At 31.0% G+C, this 22,989-nt stretch overlaps 2 protein-coding genes across 2 annotated transcripts; one reads left to right on the top strand and one right to left on the bottom strand.

Annotated features, from left to right (window-relative positions):
• Positions 1–486: 486 nt before the first annotated feature.
• LOC110673020 (LOB domain-containing protein 38) lies at positions 487–1,753 on the top strand. Its single transcript, XM_021835975.2, has 2 exons — positions 487–969; positions 1,067–1,753. Exons 1-2 carry the CDS (start codon positions 786–788, stop codon positions 1,516–1,518), a joined length of 636 nt encoding a protein of 211 aa, XP_021691667.2. The 5' UTR covers positions 487–785; the 3' UTR covers positions 1,519–1,753.
• Positions 1,754–4,439: 2,686 nt separating this feature from the next.
• Positions 4,440–11,431, bottom strand: LOC110673021 (QWRF motif-containing protein 2). The gene is made up of 6 exons (XM_021835976.2): positions 9,708–11,431; positions 6,005–6,124; positions 5,780–5,896; positions 5,601–5,690; positions 5,014–5,121; positions 4,440–4,918 (listed from the first exon to the last, which is right to left on the bottom strand). The coding sequence occupies exons 1-6, from the start codon at positions 11,073–11,075 to the stop codon at positions 4,844–4,846; spliced, it is 1,878 nt and encodes a 625-aa protein (XP_021691668.2). The 5' UTR covers positions 11,076–11,431; the 3' UTR covers positions 4,440–4,843.
• Between the last annotated feature and the right edge of the window lie 11,558 nt (positions 11,432–22,989).

Genomic DNA, 22,989 nt, shown 5'->3' with positions numbered 1-22,989 from the left:
TCATGAGGTGTGATAAAATTTTTACGTTAATTATCACTTATCGCAATTCTCATTCTTTATTCGGATTTGAAATTGACTAAGTATAAATTATGTAGATAAAATTATATCAAAATAAAAGAAAATAAAAAAAAATTATCTAGACTAAATTAATAGAAAATCCAAGACATTTTGGTTTAATTTAACTTTTTTTTCTTTGCTCCCTAATAATTTTTTAAAAAAATTAAAAAGCGAAAAGAGAAGAGAAAACTATAACAATACTCTAAGGTCCCAATTCCAGGTTCTGAGTCACCGTCCACTTGGATGGGGCGGCTAGACTTCGAAGTACTCGTACATAAATAAAAAATACAAAAGGAAATTAAACGGCGACAACATCCAGCGCCACAGATCAATACATAAACTAAAATCCAGCGGTGCGTACCTGGCTAAACAAGCGACGCGAAAGCACGGAGCCGCTCGCGCCCGAAGTTTGGAAGATATTCGTATCGCCAAACAAAAGACCTTGACGCCACCGTCCTGCAAAATCAAAATCCCACCGTTCGTTGCAAAAAAATCAACTCAACCATAGTTACTTTAACTTAACCCATCAACCATACCAATCTTTTCCTTGTGCCATTATTATTACCACTCCCCTATGCTCACTCTCGTGCCCTTCTCTCTCTTTCTTTCGCTCGCTTCACTTGCTTACCTCTCAAGAAATCTCCGCCCCTATATAACGATCATATATCAAAATCTATAGAATTTGTTGGACCTTTTCCTTGGAGGCCAATCCGTGATCAACGGTGGAGATGAGCTGCAACGGATGCCGAGTTCTGCGAAAGGGTTGCGGCGAGACTTGTATACTGAGGTCGTGCCTTCACTGGATCAGTCCCCCCGAAGCACAAGGCAACGCCACCTTATTTCTCGCTAAATTCTTCGGCCGCAGCGATCTCATGTCCCTCATCTCCGCCGTGCCGGAATCCCAACGGCCAGGTAATTGTACACGTGTCCAAAACTCTATATTGACATTGACACCTGTTAGATATTGATGGAATATTTTGCTTGTTTCTCTGGTTTCTTTTGCTTGTAGCTTTGTTTCAATCCTTGTTGTTTGAGGCGTGCGGGCGAACCGTGAATCCAGTAAACGGAGCGGTGGGACTGTTGTGGAGCGGGAACTGGCACGTGTGCCAGGCGGCGGTGGAGACGGTTCTCTCCGGTGGAATTCTGCGGCCGATACCGGGAATTCACTGCGGAGTCTTGGCGCCAAATTACGATGAGTCGTCTTCTGTCAGTTTCTCTGCGGAGGCATGCGAGTTACGAAACACGTGGACACAATCAAAGCCTTACACTAATATGGCGAGGGAGAATCAAGCGTCCGTTTTCAATCTCTCTCTCACGCCAAAGCTTTTGGCATCAGGTAGAGCTGGGAGAGAGAAGAAAGGCAGAGATGCGGTGTCGTTTTACACCAAAGAATCATCAGAGACGACGACCTTTAAGAGCAGTGGTGGCGATAGGAAGAAACTTTTGAATCTGTTCGTTTGAGTAGAAAAAAAAAATGGGAAAGAGAGAAAGAAAGGGTTATGTACTGTGAATGATCACAGTAGTAGCAGTGTAACCTTTTTGTTTCCATATAAATATCAAGCCGAATTTTTAGCCCGGCGAGTTTTGGAAGCGAGCTACATATATTTCCGGTGAAGATTTGGTGTTGATTTTTTTTTTAATTATCATTTTTGGGTTTGTAATGATCAAGGCGATGGATGTGTCACTTTGTGGTGGATTTTGCTTGGGGATTTTGTCCTGTCCGTACATATGGACTACCGGAAATTATGAGCATCTGACCATCTGATATAAGCTGCCAGACCCACCCTACGCTCAAGTGGCTCTGCCAGATGGATTCAGTGTCACGCCCTTACTACCGGACTAAATCAAGCTAGATGGTTTCCTAGTGTTTGATGCCTACTTTCAATGCATTTGCATGACTTTTTACTGAACAGCAAATTCATACGATGAGGAAGTTGTTGTTGTGTTGGTAGATTATTTCCTTTCTTGAGGGGGAACCTGTGATGAAAATAATTTGTTCATCAAACACGTTCCCTGTCCTACCTCCTAAATGCTGAAGATAAGAAGCCACTAATAATATAGTCATAGCATGAGCTTTCTCTGAAACAGGGATGTAAAATGCATAATTAAATAGATTAAGAAGTAATTTAAGAAATAATGCCTATTTATTTCAATGAAGGAGACCCCAATTCAATATTAATCTCGTGTCAATTTTTATGCATTTTATCAGATCTATCAAGTGCTTGACTATGATATCAAACTACATTAGTGTTGCTTCTGATCCCATCCCTGAGGATGGACATGGCCATGGTACCAAATATTTGCAGTCTACCGGCAAGTGAACTTATAATTTGCTGGTGCCTGGAGCCTTGGCTAATGATGAAATTCTTCCTTTTTATCTGCCCTAAATCATCACAAATTATGAAAAGTAAACGAGAGTAATTGATTAAAAATTTGGGAGTAGCTACTAGCTTGCTACTTGCCAAGAAAACAGAGCATGACATTCTCACATATGAAGTCAGTTGATTACTGACCAATGGTCTCATTATAACCAAGCAGAAGAAGGATTTTGCGTACTTCGCGTGGAATTAAAATAGTGAAGAAGGTGGGTCCCAAAAACTAGACTTTGCGAAGAAAATTGAAAAAGAGGTGCGGTGCACGTCAGCCTCCTCCTCCTCCATAGTCCTCCGCCGTTGGAAGTGGGTTCCACGACATCAACACCAAATGAAAATGTCTTTAACTTGACGCATATGAAAAGGACATGATTGAAAAATTAATTGGAAAGCAAATTAGTCTTATTCCAATTCATTCGAGTCGCCGCGTCTTATGGCATATGCTGTGGATCCCACATCACCTTCATTGGATCACCATTCTCCTTGTACCAACAAGTGGGCGATGCGATAGATGCAAAAGCTTCAAGGCCAAATGCATGGTACCTATACACAGTCAACAGCATTTGAAAGGAAAGCAGAATCATATCATTTCTTCTGAAGAGAGGAGTTGGGAGACAAGTCGATGACTGAATCATTCATCTAATGGTAATAAAATATTTGATTTTGAGTGTGCTGGGGGTGAAATTTTCTGACTATAATTTCCTAAATTTGATTAGAGCTTCAAAAATTGTGTCTTTCTGCATTTAGCAAAACATAACCGATTCTAAGTGAGGAAGGTTGCTATAAGTTAATGGTTAGCATAAAATTTAGTTAATCTTTATGATATAAATAAGCTAGCCCTTTTCAAATTGCCCTTTTCCGAATCAAGGCTTAGTTGTTGTTATTGTTGATTGGAGCTTCAAACTAATTAATAGTTGCAGTAGATTATACCTATTGGTTTGGGACATAATGGTAAGCTGCTGTGTCCTTTTAAGACAGATGAGAATGAGATTTTCCACTGATCAGAGTCTCACAATGGGTTGGGCACGCCTATAATCTTTGTCTGCTTAGAAGGTGGAGGTTGGTTGATATATATGTGTGTGTATAGAAAATAGAGAGATTGCTAGGAGCTGGTGCTGGTGGGTTTCTTTTGCTATAGCAGCTATGGCCTGTGGGTTCCTCTACCTAGCAGCTGCCTTGGTCTGTCTCTGTTAATTTAATGTTTGTTTTGACAAAGATTAAACTAAAAAAGGACCAACTTCTGAAAATTCAAAGCTTATTATCAGCTAAAGAGGAAAAGGTTCTTGGGAAGCTGACGGAATAAAGGCAGTGAATAAGGAAGCCAAAAGTAGTAGAAAGTGGGAACAGGCACACCACAAATTGAAGAGGACTAAACATCAGCATTTACGGGGTCAGCAAACCCTAAAAAATTAAAAGCTAAATATGAAAAATTATAGAAATGGAATAGAATTAAATTACAAAATCATCCGAATTGAATTATAAAACCAATCAAATTGAATCAAATTAAAATAAATCAATTTAGAATAATGGTTTGAATCCGCTTTGTTAACTGCTCTTCAATTTAAAACAATTTAATACTTGAAGTTTTATTTTTTTAACAAAATAATTCTTACATTTGAATTTTATATTTAAGTATAAAATATAAAATCTAGATATAGATATTATTTTTTTAATAAAATATAAATTAAGGGAATAAATTATTTTAAATTGAATAGCAATTAACAGCATAATGAAATTTAAAATTGAAAATTAAATTGTAACTAAGAAAACAAATCAGGCATTAATTTGTAAATTTCCCTATACCTCAAAGGCTTAATTGCAATTTACCCAAGGAACAAAGGTTTTAACAGAGAAACGGCAAATAAGTAAAACCATTCAGGCTGAGTTAATTGGATAAGGCCCAACAAAGACATGACAGATGATGGGAATTCTTTTTCATGCTAACTAAAAACAGATTATCCAACACAAAGACATCCTTCATCTAAAACACATGGCGTGCGTAAAGAGGAATAAGTGGAAACACAGTTTACCAATTTACCATTTAACCTTGATATATACAGAAAAACAACGGGTCACAAATTGCCTAGAGGTAGAGCTATTGAATAAAAGGAAAATTGGAAACATCATTACAACATATTTACATATATTTTTCTCTGCCTTATAGAGAAAGCACCTCTATACAATCTAATCCGAATATAGAGAGAGAATAACAACAACTCTATGCAATCTATGCATATAATAGGACCATCCTTTTTGCAGCCAACAGGCCAAGTGTGCTATTTTCTGCTTTTACAAGCAATCAACCGTTTGATTTGATACTTCTTTTATTACATCTGGCTCCTCCTTGAATCCGAGGAAAAAAAAGATCTGGTTTGATGTTAGCATTTAGGGTAGGCTGTCAAGTGATATGAGCTTTACACTTTTGCTGTTAGACTGGAAGGTATACGTTTTAGTTGTATAAAATGCGATCCCAGGCTATATTCCATCACCTGGCCATAAAGACATATATATAAAGATAACCATGATTTATAATGCTTATGTGCTTCATGATTCTTCAAAAAAGTAAAACCAAACACAAGATTACCTGCACGGCTGCAATGATTGACAAGAGATCCTTGCACTGATCAAGCAAAGCATGCTCCTTTCCAGCTAAATTAGCAAGTTCAGCCACCAGAGAGTTTACTTCCCCAACCTATCAATTGTACATACTATCAGACATAAAACTAAATAAACCACAAATAATTCAGTTAGTATGGTAAAGTAATACTTGAAAATTTGTATTAATTGATTCCCACAAAAAGAGGAAACAAAAGTGACAAATAAGACAACAACAGAGGAGGACAATTTGAAATCTTTTGATGAAATGAGCACATCCTAGTGGGAATGATAATCTTCTGCTCACCTGTTATTGCCTTTAAATTAACCACAGGACCTTTGGCTCTTAACTCACACAACACTCATTAACATGTGAATCAACAAGTAAAAAAATCATAAATTTGGACCATTCCACAATCATTTTGAGCTTATTCAAGGGAACTAATGCTCTCTGAATTTATTCATTGTCTTATTTGGAAGAGGTCCTAGTGAGTAGTGTGGAATTTCTAACTATTATGATTGAAAAATGAGAAATTATTAGTCCCAGTTTATGGCTGGAGTGGGGTAAAAGATCACCTTTGATGATAATATGCATACTGAGGATGCCATTGCCTGCATCACATCAAGTGCCGAACAGATGGCATCCTGCACATTTTGGACATCTGCCTGCAGAAATAAAGAACAAATAAGAAATTATTAGCCTCCATTATATGCCACGGCTATGAGAATCAAGTAAAAGTTAAAATGGCACTTACCCTTGCACCACCAACAATGGGGAGGCGAAGTGTGCTAGCCCGCAAAGCTTCAATAGCCCCAGATAAAGAACGGGAAAAATCCTGGTCTATAAGTGCAAATTCTTCCAAATATATCATCTGCAGTCATCAAACATAATTATATAATGCCAAAAAGAAAGCAGTAGTTGCATAACCCTATTTAAGCACAACCATGCATGTACCAAAATGTAGCGCTATGTATCTTACCTGCCCCTTGAGGATGGAAATTAGCTTCAAATTTTGCCTCAAACATTGTAACTCCATTCTTTTTGCTTTGACACATTCACGCAGTTTTGAGGTTGCCATGCGTGCATTATACAGTCTTCTCTGAAAGAGAGAATATTTAAATTAAATAACAAAGGAGTTAACAAACATAGAAAGGTGACAAGCATGTTAACTATATTACATATGATATCACTTCTATTTCCACAAATGGACAGTTCTTGGAATTACTACCATCTGGATTTACACAAATACCTACGCACTGAATGCACACCTAAATGGACAGTTCTAGCATTTCAACTATAATACATATGCTCTCACTTATATTTACACAAATGGACAGCTCTAGGTATTACTTTTATCCGGACACACTTACATATCTATGCATTAAATGCACTCCAACTTGAACATACTCTAACCATATAAATTACAGTTAATAACATACTTAGTTCCATAAACATATTGAAAAATTCATCTCAGTAATTGATATTAAACATATGAATTCTGACAGATTACTAGCAACTCGTACGCAGGTAGTTAGTCATACCTTCAGGATTTTAGTTGAACTCTAGGATCAAGGTGATTGATGAAACCTCTACCTAGGGCTGACCATTCGGTTCAAACCAAACCGAACTGAACCAAATTAACCAAATTATCATATTTTAGAAATCAAATCGAATCAAAATGAATTAAAAACTGAATCGAATTGAACTACTTTATTTCGGTTTGAACTGGTTAGTTTTTAAGTTTTGATAGGTTTTTCAATTTAGACTTGATTTTTAAGTTATTTGGTCTGATTTTGATCTTGGTTTGCACCTAATAACTATTAATTAATGAAATTAAATAATTTATATATATACAATTACATATAATTTACAAATTCCTATAAAAATAAATCAATTTAAAAATCAATAGAGCAATTCCATTTGGCTTGATTCAACCAAATTTTTTTTTTCTCCAAAACCGAACCGAACAAAAAAAAAACTGAAATTCTTAAAATGCAAAACCGAACCAAATGACCGAATTAAGGTAGTTCGGTTCGGTTTATTCGGTTCAAATCGAATACTGCTCATCCCTACCTCTACCCAGATAAAACCTCTAAATTTACTATCTTAGTGTATTCTAGCTGCTAACCACATGGCACATCCTCAATTTCCCATCCAAGTTCCCAGAACATCCACAACTTAAATTGCCAACTGTTTAGAAAATAATCAATGAGAACCATAATTTTACATAAGGGCTCTTTTGTCATGGATTTTGAAAGTTCCTTCACCATTACATCCTAGATGCAACAGTCAAAATTTTCTACATCAGAAATAGCTTATGTAACAGTAATGCCAGTTATCTGTAAAATACAGGCCATAACGGTTAAATGTAAAAGGGCAGATTCTTTTCTGCCAGGTCCAACAAACATTTCTCTTGCCTTGCCCCAATATTTCCAGCCACCATTTTCAGTCTTTCCTCAATCTAACTCCTTTGAAACTCTGATCACTTGTAATTTTAACTTCACTATACTTGGAAACAAGGCAGATATCAAGCAAAGGGAAGTATATTTAGATGCCAAAACTCTCGAACTCAAAGCCAAGAGACTCACATTCTCTTAGTCACTCTTTTTGGTAGTGATAAGGATAGATAATTACTGCCACTTCGTTTTGTACTAGTTAAGTTGATTGATTTACAAGGAATATAAAATTTATGGTCATTAATTGGCTGCACTTCTAATATCTATCATTTAAAGCATTTTGCAATTTTTATTTTTTTATTTAGGAAAAAAGAACACATTGTGACGAGCAATGACCACAATTTAAATATACTATGAGATCAATACCATCTCATTTTCCCTTACATGACTTGTTCAAAGATATGATTATCCAAGAAAATATAATTTTTGCCCATTTCCTTCCTATTATAAGCAGCCACTCTATCTTTCTTGTTAATCATCCTATCTACAAGCTAGCTAGAAGCCTAGAACTTCATTTTGATCAACCGTAAATAAATAAATCTGCCCATCATCATTTTATGTTGCTGCCACTACTTATTTTAGTTATTTGCACTTGTAACATAAAAATAACACAAGTGCATTCTATGGGAATGTCTTCTAGTAGTCATTCAAGAACTTGTTCCATCATTACTTTTAGACCATATATCAAGCAACTTCCGCCTTTGGCTGATTGCCTCATCAGTTGAGCTCCCTCAACTCCATGCTCCTAGACACTTCATGATCACATAAACAAAACTCTGTACCCCAAACATTCAATTTTTAATCTCTGAATTTTCTTCACAACCAGACTTAACTATTTACATGTTAATTGCTACTTCCATCAAAGACAAGCTATATTAACCATCCCACCCTACCAAGCTATATGCAATATAAAGTAAGCTTGCAAGTTGTAAATGATCCACAGTTTGTAATAAAACTATTTTAAAGATAAAATGTAACACCAAACCTAACTGGCCCAGATGATTTTTGACTTTAAACCACTAGGTCTAAAATGATCAACCCAAATTATTTTAGTAGTCGGGACGTATGATATATAACCCCTTCCTCTCCTAAAAATGTGGGACACTACAATGTCAGCCACTTAAATTTGCAATGTCAAGTGACGTACTCGTCGCAAGATGTGGGACGTTATAATTTCACCACTTAAATTTCTGACGTTCTTATCACAATTCATGCAGTGCTAGGCACAAGCACAATTGCTAAGCAAAGGTCCATTTGATCCAGATCACTCTAATACCAATTATAGCACACAGACTTAACTGGCCCAAATAAATTTTAGTCCTCAAACTACCAGACCCAAAAGGTTAGTCCAAATTATTTTAGTAGTTACACTCCCTTGCTCAAACGATGTGGGACGTTATAAAATAAAACATGCATGAACACTGAAAGCAAGACTTTGCTTGGCTATATATCAGACTAACATTACAATTTCAGCCACTTAAATTTGCAACGTTAAGTGATGTAGTTGTCGCAAGATGTGGGACGTTACAATTTCACCCACTTAAATTTGCAACGGACCTGTCGCAGTTCATGCGGTCCTAGGAACAAGCACAATTGCTAAGCAAAGATCATCTAACCCATTATCACTCTAATACCAATTATAACACCCAAACTTAAGTAGCCCAAATTAATTTCAGTCCTCAAACTATACCCCTAAAAGGTTATCCAAATTATTTTAGAAGTTACACTCCCTTGCCTAAACGATGTAGGACATTATAAAATAAAACATGCATGAACATTGACAGCAAGACTTTGTTTGGCAATATCAGACTAAATGGCTAAATTTGTAAAAGTCAACCATGTAGTCTGATCCATCCTTCCTCAACAAGCACGCAACACCAACTACGGCAATAATTTCACTTCATTTCCCCTCTTTCCGAAAAAAATATAAGTTTTTCATTTGCAAGATGTGAACAGTACTGGGTATGAAAATTGGCAATTCCCACTTACTATTTAAGTCAATGAAAGAACACCAAAGCTGAACAGGGTCAAAAGAAGTAAAGAAAGTGTTAGGGGTTACCAATTTACCATAAAATAAAACAAAGTTAAAAATGACAAATCATATGACAACTTAAAATTTATGCATCAACTGTTATAGGTCAGAGCAAGAAAGAGAGTTGCAACGGAGAAATATAAACTAATTTGCAGACAACAATGAGTTTTAAGTCCAGCAAGTAATAACCATACCTCTGCATTCAACCTCTGTGCTGACAACGCAGTATCAGCTCTGGCATTTACCAAACGCCATTGCAACAACCGATTATATAAAATCCTCAACAAATGCACTTCGACAATCCGATGCTCCCCACTCTTGCCTCTCCGAATGTCAGCAGCAAAGCTCAAAATTGAAGGTGTATTATTCAAATTGCTTAAATTGCTATTCACCACGGCTCCCGCAGCATTTCTCTTCCTAGATGGGCTCACTCCCCTCATTGGTGAAAGTGCCCCAAGCTTACCAGGTGAAGCAGGCCGTAATGCTCCGCCACGAATAGGAGACAGCTGTCCCCTAGTATTCACAACTCCTTTGGGTGACGACACTGGGCTATCAATAAGCTTCTTGGGTGCGATAGATTTAGTTGGTGCAGGTCCTTTCAATCCGACGGTCTTGGAGACTGGGGAGCCAGGTTCTGGCTCGCGCCGGAGTCTGTTGTTAGTCTCTTGCCAGAACCTCGCAGGTGCCATTATTCCACGTTGTCCTTGTCCACCACCACCAACATTACTAACACCTTCAGAAGTAACACCAGAGGACACACTCTCAGTATCAGAAACTACAAGTGGATCGCAGTGTGTATCGTATCCATTGGTATCAATGGGCTTCTCTGAATCAATATTGCTGGAATCATAGCTCAATCTGCTCTCAACTGAGGACCTATTATCCACCAAGGAGCTCTGCAATGCCCTGACAACATTCATATTCACTCCAGATCCAGTTAATCTCTCCCTATCGTCAGTGCAATCCACACTCCTACTCAGAGAATTCGGTTGCCGCAATCTCCCTGGCCACCGCTGGTGCTCCACCGGCCCTGAATTCTCCACCTGATCCGCTCCTCTCGTGGGCGTCGGCGTAGCTTTTCTTCTCTCTGGCGTACCTTTCCTTGCTCTAATTGGCGACGGAGCAGGTTTTGCTTTACTCACTTGAAGGGAGAATGACTCCCCCTGAAACGAGACTGACAAACTTCTCGTAGAAGTAATCAGCATCTTCTGCGCATTTGACACTTCCCCACTAATACCATTCCCAATCCTCAAATCTATAGGCCTCCTCCGCTCGACGGATTGCGATCGTTTGATTGTAGAAGGTGCGGAAGGCATTGGGGTCATCATACCCGTTGGCCGCGAAATCGGCGGCGATGAGGAGCGCTTCGCTGTGGAAGAAGAGGAAGACGAAGAAGACATGTATCGAGAAGTAACTTCACGGGATTTTGGGCGGCCAGGTGCGAGTGCATTGTCGGGGTCCGATGGTAACAGAAGAGGCCTAGTTGCGTTACGGTTTTGCTTGGCTACCGCCGCTGCCGGTGTCGTATTGGGGTTTATTGGAGTGGAAACCGCAGCCACCATTATTGAGACCAAAATTCAAAAATCACTTCATATATCATTCTTCAAGACCACCATCACAAAACCCTAGCATTCACTTTGCGCCTCTTTATCACCATAAACCCCTCTTTAAGTATAATTTAAAAAGAGTAAAGAGAGGGAGTTGCAGAGAGAGAGAGATAGAGAGAGAGAGAGAGCAGTAAGCGATCAAGTGGATTTTGCGAGGAGTAGAAGTAACTTTCTAGTGAACTCTTAAAGAGAAGAGAAATTGACCGGTAAGTGACCGTTACCGATTACCGTCGAGAGAGGGTAGAGCATGGACTGCAGGGGCGCGGAAAGAATTAGGAGCATAACTGTCATGGTGGGCATTTTATTTGGGCGCTAATTTTCTTTTTTTTTTTTTTTCTTTTTTAAATCCAAATTAAATTAAAAAAAAATTAATAAACACGGCATCGACGACTTGGATATTACTCGCGTGGGACTCGCGTGGTGGAGAGGGTGACGTAGGCAGTTTTGGAAAATGCTTAAAGGAAGACGCCACGGTGAATTGCAATTGTGCAGCTGTGATGAAATGGTACACGTGGAAGCGAGTGTATGGTTTGATAGCGAAGTGACTAACTGAGAATGGACGCTTGAGTAGTGTGAATCTTCGAAGAGAGACGTTACACAAACGACACTGATTTAAAATTTTCTTCTTCAGAAAAGAAATATGAGCAACGAAAATACAATTTTTTTTTTTTTTATAAATTGTATATTTATACAATCGAAAATACAACTAATTTAATATATAATTTTTAAAAGACTAAAATACTCTCAAATAATTTCTTATAAATATAAAATATTTGAATTTAATTTAAAATATTTAAATTTTAAAAGATTTAATATTTTTTTAAATTCTTTTTAAAGAATTATTCTAAAATTTATTTGTTAATGAATAATTAGACATTTATTAATATTAAAAAATAATTATACATAAAATAATGAGTGAATAATACTCATCTTGATAAGTTTTTCCTTAATGAGAATTATCATGTTGTATTTTAATAAGTTATTTAAAAATAATTGACAATTCAACTAAACCTTTATTCCAAAAATTTGGAGTCGGCTATATGGATTCGTTTTCTCCACTATGAACGATTTTGGGTTAAATCCTCAGAAATGTGTAATGCTTCTAGGTCAAGTTGTATTACTCTAACCTAATGTGCTCTATTTGTCTAACTGGAGCTTCTATATATCTACGCTTTACATGACCAAACCACCTCAATCTCTTTTCTCTCAACTTATTTTCAATTGACACCACTCATACATTTTCTCTAATACTCTCATTAGGAACTTTATTTAGTCTAGTGTGGTCACTCATCCACCTTAAAAATAATTGACAATGGTATTTAAATAAAAATTTATTTAAAAAATAATTAATTTATCAACGAATAATCAAAATTCTTTTTTTTTAAGCCATAAAGTTTTTTATTTAATTAATTTTTAAGAAATTAAGTTAACTAATAAAAATATGAGAGACAATATAAGATATAAATATGACAATAACTTTAAATAAAATTATCATAATTTTTTTTATTTTATTTATAAGTAAATGACTAATATTTAAGAATATTTTATTTTATTTTTTAATTTTAATTGTGACTGTAGTGTATTAGTTTGTTCAAATAGTCACTTCTTAAATTATATTATTAGGATAATTACAATTTAAAAATAGAAAATGTAAAAAGGAAGTTGGGTTTTGTTGTACTTTGTGCTTTGCTTCTCATTAAAGCTCCTTGTTTTTATTTTTACTTTCTTAGATCTTTTGTTAATAAGAAAAGGAAAAAGAAGACCGTAATCACCAACTAAATTAAGCAAGTTATTTGCGTCACCAATAATCAAAGCTTAACGAAAACCTTAATCTTCCAATGCTGAAAAGGACTATCACCCTTTGAGTTTTTCTAACTCAACTCTCTTATTTTGTTAATAATAACAAGTTTTTAACATCTGTATTTTTATAAAAAAAAAAAAAAAAACCCAACCAACTCTTTCCCACCCCGGAAATATAATTCTTCCACTTATTTGGATTGATTATAGTATCGTATTTAAAAAGATGATATAATATAAATTATTAATAATTTTTTTATTATTTGATTATATGATATAATATGGTAAAATAAATATAAAAATTTTTAAAATATTTTTTATTACTTTTGTTTTAAATATATAAATAATTTAAAGATATTTATTTAAATAAATCATTAATTTATAAATAATGCTATCACAGTAATAATTAAATATATTTATTTTTTTAATTAATCAGTGAATATACCTTACAAATATAAAATTTTCATGAGAGAATGAATTATATAAAGACAAAATAGGAATACAAAAATTTTAAATTATTCTCAATCGCCTATTTGGTGGTTTGAAAAGTTATAATAAAATGACAATTAGGCAACTATTATTTTACAATAAAAAACTATCATTTTTAGGAGTAATATTTTCAAATATGTAAAGTAACCATACTATATAATATGAAACCATCACAAGCCATGATTTAAACATAGTATAAGTCAGTAATGGTATTTAGCAAATTGTAGAATTGACTATAACATACATAACAGTAAAAGTTTGAGCTCTTTATATAGATATTGAGTAGCTTCCTGTTTAGAGTAATTTTATATATATTACAAAATTAATATATTAATATATACAAGAGTTAATCGGTAAGCTTCTATGTAATATATAAATGTGTAAAGGGAGTGAGAGACCATTAGTTTTATTTAAGTTGCCTTTCATTATTTATAGTAGTTACAATAATATTATGTTATTTAATTTAATTTTAGAGTTTACATAAATTTAAAATTTTTAATCCTACTTGTATTTAAATTCTACTTAATTACATTTTTATTATAATATAATTTAAAATAAAATTTAAAAAAATACTTTAATGATTTATATTATTTATAAAAATAGAAAATATTTTATTTATTTGAATAATTTTTTAATGAATCTGAAATGATTTTTATCTCTATCTATATTATAATTATTTATGAAAAAAATTGTAATACAATAATATTTAAATTTATGTAAAAGAATAAAAAAAATTTTTATCAGCAAAATATATGAATTATTTTATTAATTTTTTAAAATTTTCTTTTAATTTATTTTTTTATGAGTTCATTTAAAAAATATTTCATATAAAATAAATTTATATTTTTAATTATAGATATATTTCTAAAATTCTTAATTATTACATTAATATATAAGTTACCACATTTATTGATAAGTTGTATATATATAACAACAGAAAAATATTATAAAAAAAATTAATGTTCATTGATTTATAAAAAAAATATTTAATTATAATATTTAATCCACAAAAAAAAATTATATAAATCTAAAATTTTTAAATTATATAAAACAAATAATATATATGAGAAAAAAAACTTAAATAGATAAAAATATATTATTTAAAAAATTGAGTTTACTTATAAAATTAATATAACTGATAGGATGACTAAAATTTTATTAGACTAATTTGTTTATTTTAAAATGGTACATTATTAAAAATTTTAAAATATAAATTTGTGCACATATAAAAAAAATATAATAATTTTTTAATACTATAATCTTATCATAACTTGACAAATAGTGAATATGTAGAGAAAAAAATTAAGAATTATATTTTAAATATAGAATTATTGTTTTAATTTAATAAATTTATATTTAAACATAAACACAAATTGATATTTGATATAAAAAGAATCTAATTTTTATATGAATACAAGTATTACATCATTTAATAAAATTTTTATTTTTTAAAATTTAACAACCTCTTTTATTGAAATTTGATGTTTATTTTTTAAAAAAATAATTATAAAAAATTTATTTTAAAAATATATTATAAGTTAATTTGATAAAGTATTTTACTGTAAATCAAATAATGGAACAGGAAAACGTACCTGGATAGACATTTGGAACCTGTTTATAAGGTGAACCATGTTGGACTCAACCTTTTAGCCTGTTGCCAGAGATCGTTTCGAATTTTATAACGTAATATATCAATTCATCTCATATATATAATACTGAGAAGTAAGAATTAATTAATGAAGAACAACTTGTTTATATTGCTAAGCACACTGTTTTATTTCCAAAGGAAAGTTTTAATTAATTAAGCTTCTACTGCTTAACATAAGGAAAAAGAGCAGAACCAAAAGAAAACCCTACATGTGGAGCTTATCGTCAAAGGTCTAGTTAAAAGATCTCCCTTTCCAGAGTGCTCCGTCCTATAATGTCTTTTTCCGATATATTTTTCCATCTTTTTTTTCTTTTCCTTCTTATATGGGCTCTTGGACTATTGGGTCCGGCGCTTCTCTTTCTCTGCATTACAATGCCACTGCCACTGCAACTCCAGAGAGATGCATAAGGTCATAACTTTTATGATCAAATCCCCAGTCCAAGTGTGTTGGTGACAGTGGAGTTTGGACCATCCTAATCCCTGTCATCATTCCAATATTGAAAGCTGTGTGTTGAATCGTGCATGCAGATTCTTCAGATTGAGTTTTCTTCTCTCTTTCCTTACTAAAAATTTCTTAATTAATGTGAGAACTACTGATAGAGCTAAGATGTTAACCATTCGACCTACCCAGATGATAATTGGAGAAGACAACATGGTTGGTCGTTGATTGGTATTCAAAACTTCATAATAATTCAACAAACCAAATGTCCATTTCGAATTATAGCAATGGACTAATGTCACACCTCAGCAGGAACCTACGTACTAACCATGAATTCTCATCATCCACTTATATGTTGGAAATTGAAGTATTTTAACATATGTCCTTTCATGTTTGCAGAGTGTGTGAGTCTATATATACATATATACACACAAATCCACTCAATTCAAAATAATTCCTAATTTATTTTAATTTACATAAAATTTAAAATAACTTTAATTTAAATGACTTACAAAATTAATTATTCAATTAAACCGACCTAATTCAACTTGTTTGCCACCTCTAACGTATGTTCTGTAAATAAAAAAAAATACATGCTACTTACCATAATAAATTTTTATTTACTTGTTCAAATCCCAATTAAAATTTAATGTAAACTTTGGTGAAATAAATTACTCTTGACCTACATTAACTATATAATTCTTGTTGAAAGGGGAAAGAGGGCCTAATGACCTGGCTAACCTCAATTCTCATCTCATTAATTACCCACCCTCGGATTATGCACTTATCATATATATATATATATATATATATAATCAATTAAGTAATCACGATCATATTATAAATAACGGTGGCGTAAGAGTTGAGTTGAGATTTAAAGAATTCAGTTTCGAGCCATTAAATTTTTTTATCAAGCTTGAACTCAATTCGTATTTAAAACGAATAAAACTCAATTTATTTCTTATATTTATTGAGGATGTTTATTTTAATTTATTTTTAATTTTTAGTCCAATTTCACAATTTTAGTTTTGATTTAAGTTCAAATTGGCTCAATCTCCCTCAATTGATCTGCACACGCTATTTTCTTAATATATATATATTAATCTTAAAATGTTATTTTTATTTTTTATAATTAATTAAATTAAATATCAAAAATATTATTTTTATTACTAAATATTATTAGTTAAAATGAAAGCATGAGAAAATATTATTTTTATATTTTCATATAATTAATTAAAAATAAAAATTATAATAATTATACTTAATTAAATTGAAAAATAATAAAAAAGTATTTTTATTTCCATATAATTAATTAAAATTAAAAATTATTATTATAATTAATTTTACTTACTTAAATTAAAAAAATATTTATTTTATATTTAATTATTTTATACTTTCATGTTTTTAATTAAAATTATATAATTATAATCAAATAAAATTAAATATAAAATATTATTTTTCCTTGTTATTAATTAATATTAAAAAGTTAAATATAAAAAATTAACTAATTATAATTATTTAATTAACATTAAAAAATAATTAACTAATTAATTAAAATTAAAAATATTTTTTTGAGCAAAAAAGTAACTCACGCATCAAAAGATAAGTAAGTTGTACATTGGATTAAATTGGACAAAAACTAAAACTAAAAAGACTAAATTAGATTAAAAGTTAAAAATAGATTAAATTGAATATATTCGATAAGTATAAGGAGCAAATTGAACTTTATTCTTATTTAAAACTCAAGCTTACAGTTCATTTGAATTTTATTTGAACTCAATTTGTAATTTGCTTATTAAATTTATGAGTTTAACTCGTTTATAAGTTTTTATTAGTAAGTAATTATCTACCTTAATTAGTGAAATTACTAAATAAAAATGTTAAATTTTATTATTTATTATTTAAAGCTAATTTAATGATAGGTCGAAAAATTGTAATAATTATAATGACATCACTAATTAAATTATGATGAACATATATTATATACATTTTATATTTTAATTATATAATTATATTATTTATAATTTAATTGTTTTAATATAATTTAATTGTTTTATACTTAGTCACATTAATATATATATATATAAAATACAAAATTAATATATTAATATATAAAGGAGTTGATTAGTAAGCGCTTATAAATAAGTTGAATAAAAATAAATTTAAGCTTAATTTGTTTATTAAATAAATTTAAAATTAAATTTCAAATTCAACTCATTAAATAAACGAACGGATAGATGAGTGAACTTATTTATGCCATCCACATGTAACATGTCTCTTAAGGGTAGGATGTGGGGTGGGAACTAATTGCTTTGATAATGATGCCAGTGAGGTGCTATTGATCTCCTTCATACCTACTAATAACATTTAGGCAGTATTTCGATCACTGTTTGAGTACAGCCGAGAGCTGATAAACATCTAAATAGATGAATTAAAATATTTGATAAATTTAAAAAAATAAAGCTGATAGCTAATGGATAATGATATGAAACTCATCAGCTGCAGTTTGTGTCAGCTCTCTTTTTAGAGCTATTTCTCATCAACCAATAGTTAATTTGATTTTATTTTTTTATTTAAATCATATTAATTTTTTTATGTAACTCGAAAATTAATATTATTAATACTTTCATTTTTTTTATTTATAATCTTAACATCTTAATTAGCATATTTTTGTTAAAATATTTTTTATTAATAACATAAAATATAAAAGACTTATTTATTGTGAAAAATATATTTTTTACCTTTAAAAATTTAAAATTAGATATAAGTTTTTTTTATCAACAATAATAATTACTTTATTATTTTATAATTACAATTTTAAAGTTATTTAATTATTTTTTATAGAATTTAATTATTTTCTTATTTCAATAATAAAATAAGTAATATAATATAATAAATCAATAATTATATATTTATTTCAATAATAAAATAAATGATATAATATATTAAATCTAATATAATAAATGATATAATATATTAAATTAAAAATTATATGTTTAATTTAATAATAAAATATGATAAATTTATAATTTTAATTTTATTTTAATAATAAAATAAATTATATCATATATATTTTTATTAGTCATTTTATATATCAACAATAACAATTAAACATAATTTTATTAAACACTTTACATAAATCAGCTATTATCAATTATCAGCTCGATCTAGCTGTGTCTAACATTTGAACAAAAAACCTTAATTAACTTCTCTATTTTAGAAACATAATGATGAGGGCTTCTAACTTCTAATTTTAGTGGAATTAAGTCAGAAAATGCTTAGCTTTATATAGACAATCTCCTCTTATCATTCAAAGTTCGTTAGCACCTTTAATTTTTCTAGCGAAGCAAGGACTGGTTCTAGCTAGAGCCATCTGCCATATGTATGAAGAAAGATCTCTGATAGAAATTAGACATCCGATGTTCAAAACTATATATATATATATATATATATATATATATATATATATATATATATATATATTATGTTGGACAATAACAAATTCATGCATGCGTTCAAAATCAATCCACAAAAGGACCACTCTACGCACAGATATAGATTATATTCCTTCCTTCTCTGGCACTCCATTCGTAAAAGATTTCTCCTTTCAGGATTAGGTATCAAATAACCAATTCAATTATTTTATTTATGGTGATGTCTGGTATTTTAGGTTTATCCAAGAATTGTTGTTGCACTTTAAATTGACTGAAATTAAAGAAAAGGTGAGGTCACCCACTAAAATTAGCCACTTCAACACTCAAAATAGAGAATGATTCTAATGATTAATGAAGAGAGTATTAAGAACACAATAGATGTAGAAAAACATACTTGGATAGACGTTTGGAACCTATTTATAAGGTGAAAAGAGGTTCCGCAGCATGATAAGCAGGATTTAGTTGATAATGCCAAGCCATATTTTATGGGAATGCACCTTTTCAGTGTGATTCTTAGTGGGGATCTCGCTTATTAACCGTTTTGTCCATGTCATATCAAACAAAGTCTCGACGATTCAAACTCTTCCCGTTATCTTTCCAAGCTAGTTTGGTTGACTAGTCTTTCCGCACTCCTTATATTTAATCATAGCATATTCTAGTTGATGCTCAAACTGTATCTTGAACTGCTCCCTATTGGATTCAACCTTCTAGGCTGTTGCTAGAGATCGGTTCGAATTTTATAGCATACTATATCTCATGTATATAATACTGAGAATTAAGAATTTAATTAATGAAGAACAACTTGTGTATATTGCTGAGCGCACTGTTTTATTGCCAAAGGAAAGTTTTAATTAATTAAGCTTCCACTGCTTAATTACATAAAGAAAAAGAGAAGAACCAAAAGAGAACCCTACATGTGAAGCTTATCATCAAAGGTCTAGTTAAAAGATCTCCCTTTCTAGGATGCTCCGTCCCATAATGTCTTTTTCTGTTATATTTTTCCATTTTTTTTTCTTATATGGGCTCTTGGACTATTGGGTCCCTCGCTTCTCTTTCTCTGCATTACAGTGGCACTGCCACTGCCACTGCAACTCCAGAGAAATGCATAAGGTCATAACTTTTATGATCAAATCCCCAATCCAAGTGTGTTGGTGACAGGGGAGTTTGGACCATCCTAATCCATGTCATCATTCCAATATTGAAAGCTGTGTATTGAATCGTGTATGCAGATTCTTCACATTGAGTTTACTTCTCTCTTTCCTTACTAAAAATTTCTTAATTAATGTGAGAACTACTGATAGAGCTAAGATGTTAAACATTCGACCTACCCAGATGATAATTGGAGAAGACAACATAGTTGGTCGTTGATTGGTATTCAAAACTTCATAATAATTCAACAAACCAAATGTCCATTTCGAATTATAGCAATGGACTAATGTCACACCTCAGCAGGAACCTACGTACTAACCATGAATTCTCATCATCCACTTTTACTAAACCAGATCCACCTCAACCTTACAGAAATTAAAAGAAAAAATTATCTTAATTTCTGTTTAGGGTCCTTGCAGCTCAACGACAAAGAAATTGTCTAAAGAATTAGAAATTCAAACTATAATAATTTCACCCTTAAAAAATTTTTTAAATGCTAAAGTAATTAGTTAAAACTGATAAAAGAACTTAGTTTAAAAATCTAATCACTTCTACCTAGCATCAATTTTATCTATATAAAAAAAAAAAATTCCCTTAGCAACTATGGAAAACCAAACAAAGAAAGTGTATCGAACTTTAAATGATTAAACAATGACATCTGTCAATGCTCATCAATCGATAGACTAATTCGTTAACAACTTAATAAAGATGAGCTTCAGCTTAAACCATATCTTTACAAACAAATAATGATTGTTAGGAATTAGAAAGCGTCATGACTTAAGCAATACTTTATCCTAATTATAATTGGTTTTAAAGTAAACTAAACCTAATTAATGGTAGCCCATGCTGAAAATTAGGATAAAATTATATATATATATATATATATATATATATATATATATATATATATATATATATATATATATATATATATATTCTTGTGTCTTGGTCCCATTGCTTTAATGAGCATGATACTTCTGCTTTCCACTAGAAAAAACCCAGAAAGAAGAAAAGGGAAGAGTGTAACAATAGGGGCCCAAAAGTTAGTTAAGCTCCCTTTTCCAATTCTCATAGGCTTCGTTTGCAATAAATCGTTTAAAAAAAAAAGAATTCAATTGAATTTTCACATAATTATATTTGATTTCTATTTCTTTAAAAATATTTTTTTTAAGTTAAAATGAATTAAATTTTTTACTACAAGCATACGAATTAACTAAAAAGAAACCAATTAAATTTAATTCTTATAGAATTCTAAATTCCAAATCCAAGGGATATTGTCAAATTCTTAATTATAGAGACTATTTTTTTTTCTCATATATATATATATATATATATATAGAGAGAGAGAGAGAGAGAGAGAGAGAGAGAGAGAGAGAGAGAGCCTTGAGTAGAAGAATTAGTGCACTTGGTGAGATGTTGATTATTGTTGTAGTAAAGGAAGAAGAGACATAAAATTAGCTTGAAGAGGAAGAGATCATCCTTCAATTTTTGGTTCTCTGGTCAATGAGGTTGGTGGACAGTTTATTCCACTTTCTTTCATTGTTTACGCGCTGTAGTTTGATTTGGTCAGCCTAAATATATGCTTAAGATAAGCAGCTATTCATCCTTAGTACTCAATTCATAGGTCCCTTCACCAATATGATTATTACACTCTTCGTGTTTAAAGCACATTTAGTATAATTTTTTTAACTCGGTCATATTGGAGTCGTTTTCATAACCGTGAGATTTCGAGTTTAAATTCTAATCGGAATTAATTATATCAAAAGAAAAAAGAATAGTACATGAATCTTTTATAATTAGGCAGATCCATTCATAATTTCATAATAGTTGTGTAGTTCGCCAAGTTATGATTCCCATCGCTTGAATAATCACATTGTTGCCGAGTATGATTAAATAAAGAAAGAAAAAGGCTAATTTATCCTTAAAATTATTAAGTGCATTAGATGTATATGCATCATTTTTCTGAAAACATGAGTCTTACTTTTTTATTATATACTAGTTTTTTAAATGTGGGTTGCATATTATCTCTACTCTATAATATGTATCCATGACTTTTTTTATATGTAATTTTCTATTAATTTTGAACTATGATATAATATTATCATTCCATATTGATTTTCAATAATCAATTAAATTTAATTTATTTCCATAATATTAAATTACTATGACTCTTAATTAAAATTGATTTATATTTTTTAATTTTATATGTTTAATTTATTAGTCCTTAATAAATAGTTAATTTATTAAAATTGATTTATATTTTTTAATTTTATATGTTTAATTTATTAGTCCTTAATAAATAGTTAATTTACTTTTAAAATTGCCTAGGTTGACATATAAAAATAATGTTTTCTCACTATTAATAATAATATTAGTGTTGTTATATTAATAATAACTTTAATATAGTCATTCATCATAAAAAAAATCAATACTATAAAACAAATAAATAAATAATTCTATTTGAGAATAAATTATATAAAAAGAAATAAATTAAAAATGCAAGCATCACTTGAATCTTTGGGAGCTCAATCATCATCCTTCCACGGACAACATAAAAATAGAAATGTTTGTTGCATTGCAAATTCTGTTGGACAAGATGCTCCATTTGTCATTTCAGCATTGAGTTCATCTTATGATATATTCAATAATATGGATGAATTAAGTAGTCAAATGAATTGTATGAATCATGATAGTACACTGTCACTGGAACTGGAATCAATATAAGAACTCACTAACCTCAGATGCGCCTATATGCAAATAACTTTGTCGCTCAAGGCATTGCTCCAAAAAGGCTCCATTTGCATATGGATTTTTCTATTATTTCTCCTGAAAATAAAGTAGAGAGGGATATAAATCACAAAAAAGATGAAGATAAAATGCAATAAGCTGTTATAGAGATAAGTGTCATAAAGT

This window comes from Hevea brasiliensis, chromosome 2 (genome assembly GCF_030052815.1).
Source record: "Hevea brasiliensis isolate MT/VB/25A 57/8 chromosome 2, ASM3005281v1, whole genome shotgun sequence".
In the NCBI taxonomy this organism is placed as follows: Eukaryota; Viridiplantae; Streptophyta; class Magnoliopsida; order Malpighiales; family Euphorbiaceae; genus Hevea; species Hevea brasiliensis.
The sequence above is the reverse complement of the archived record's forward strand: the minus strand, read 5'-3'. Positions and strand labels throughout refer to the sequence as shown.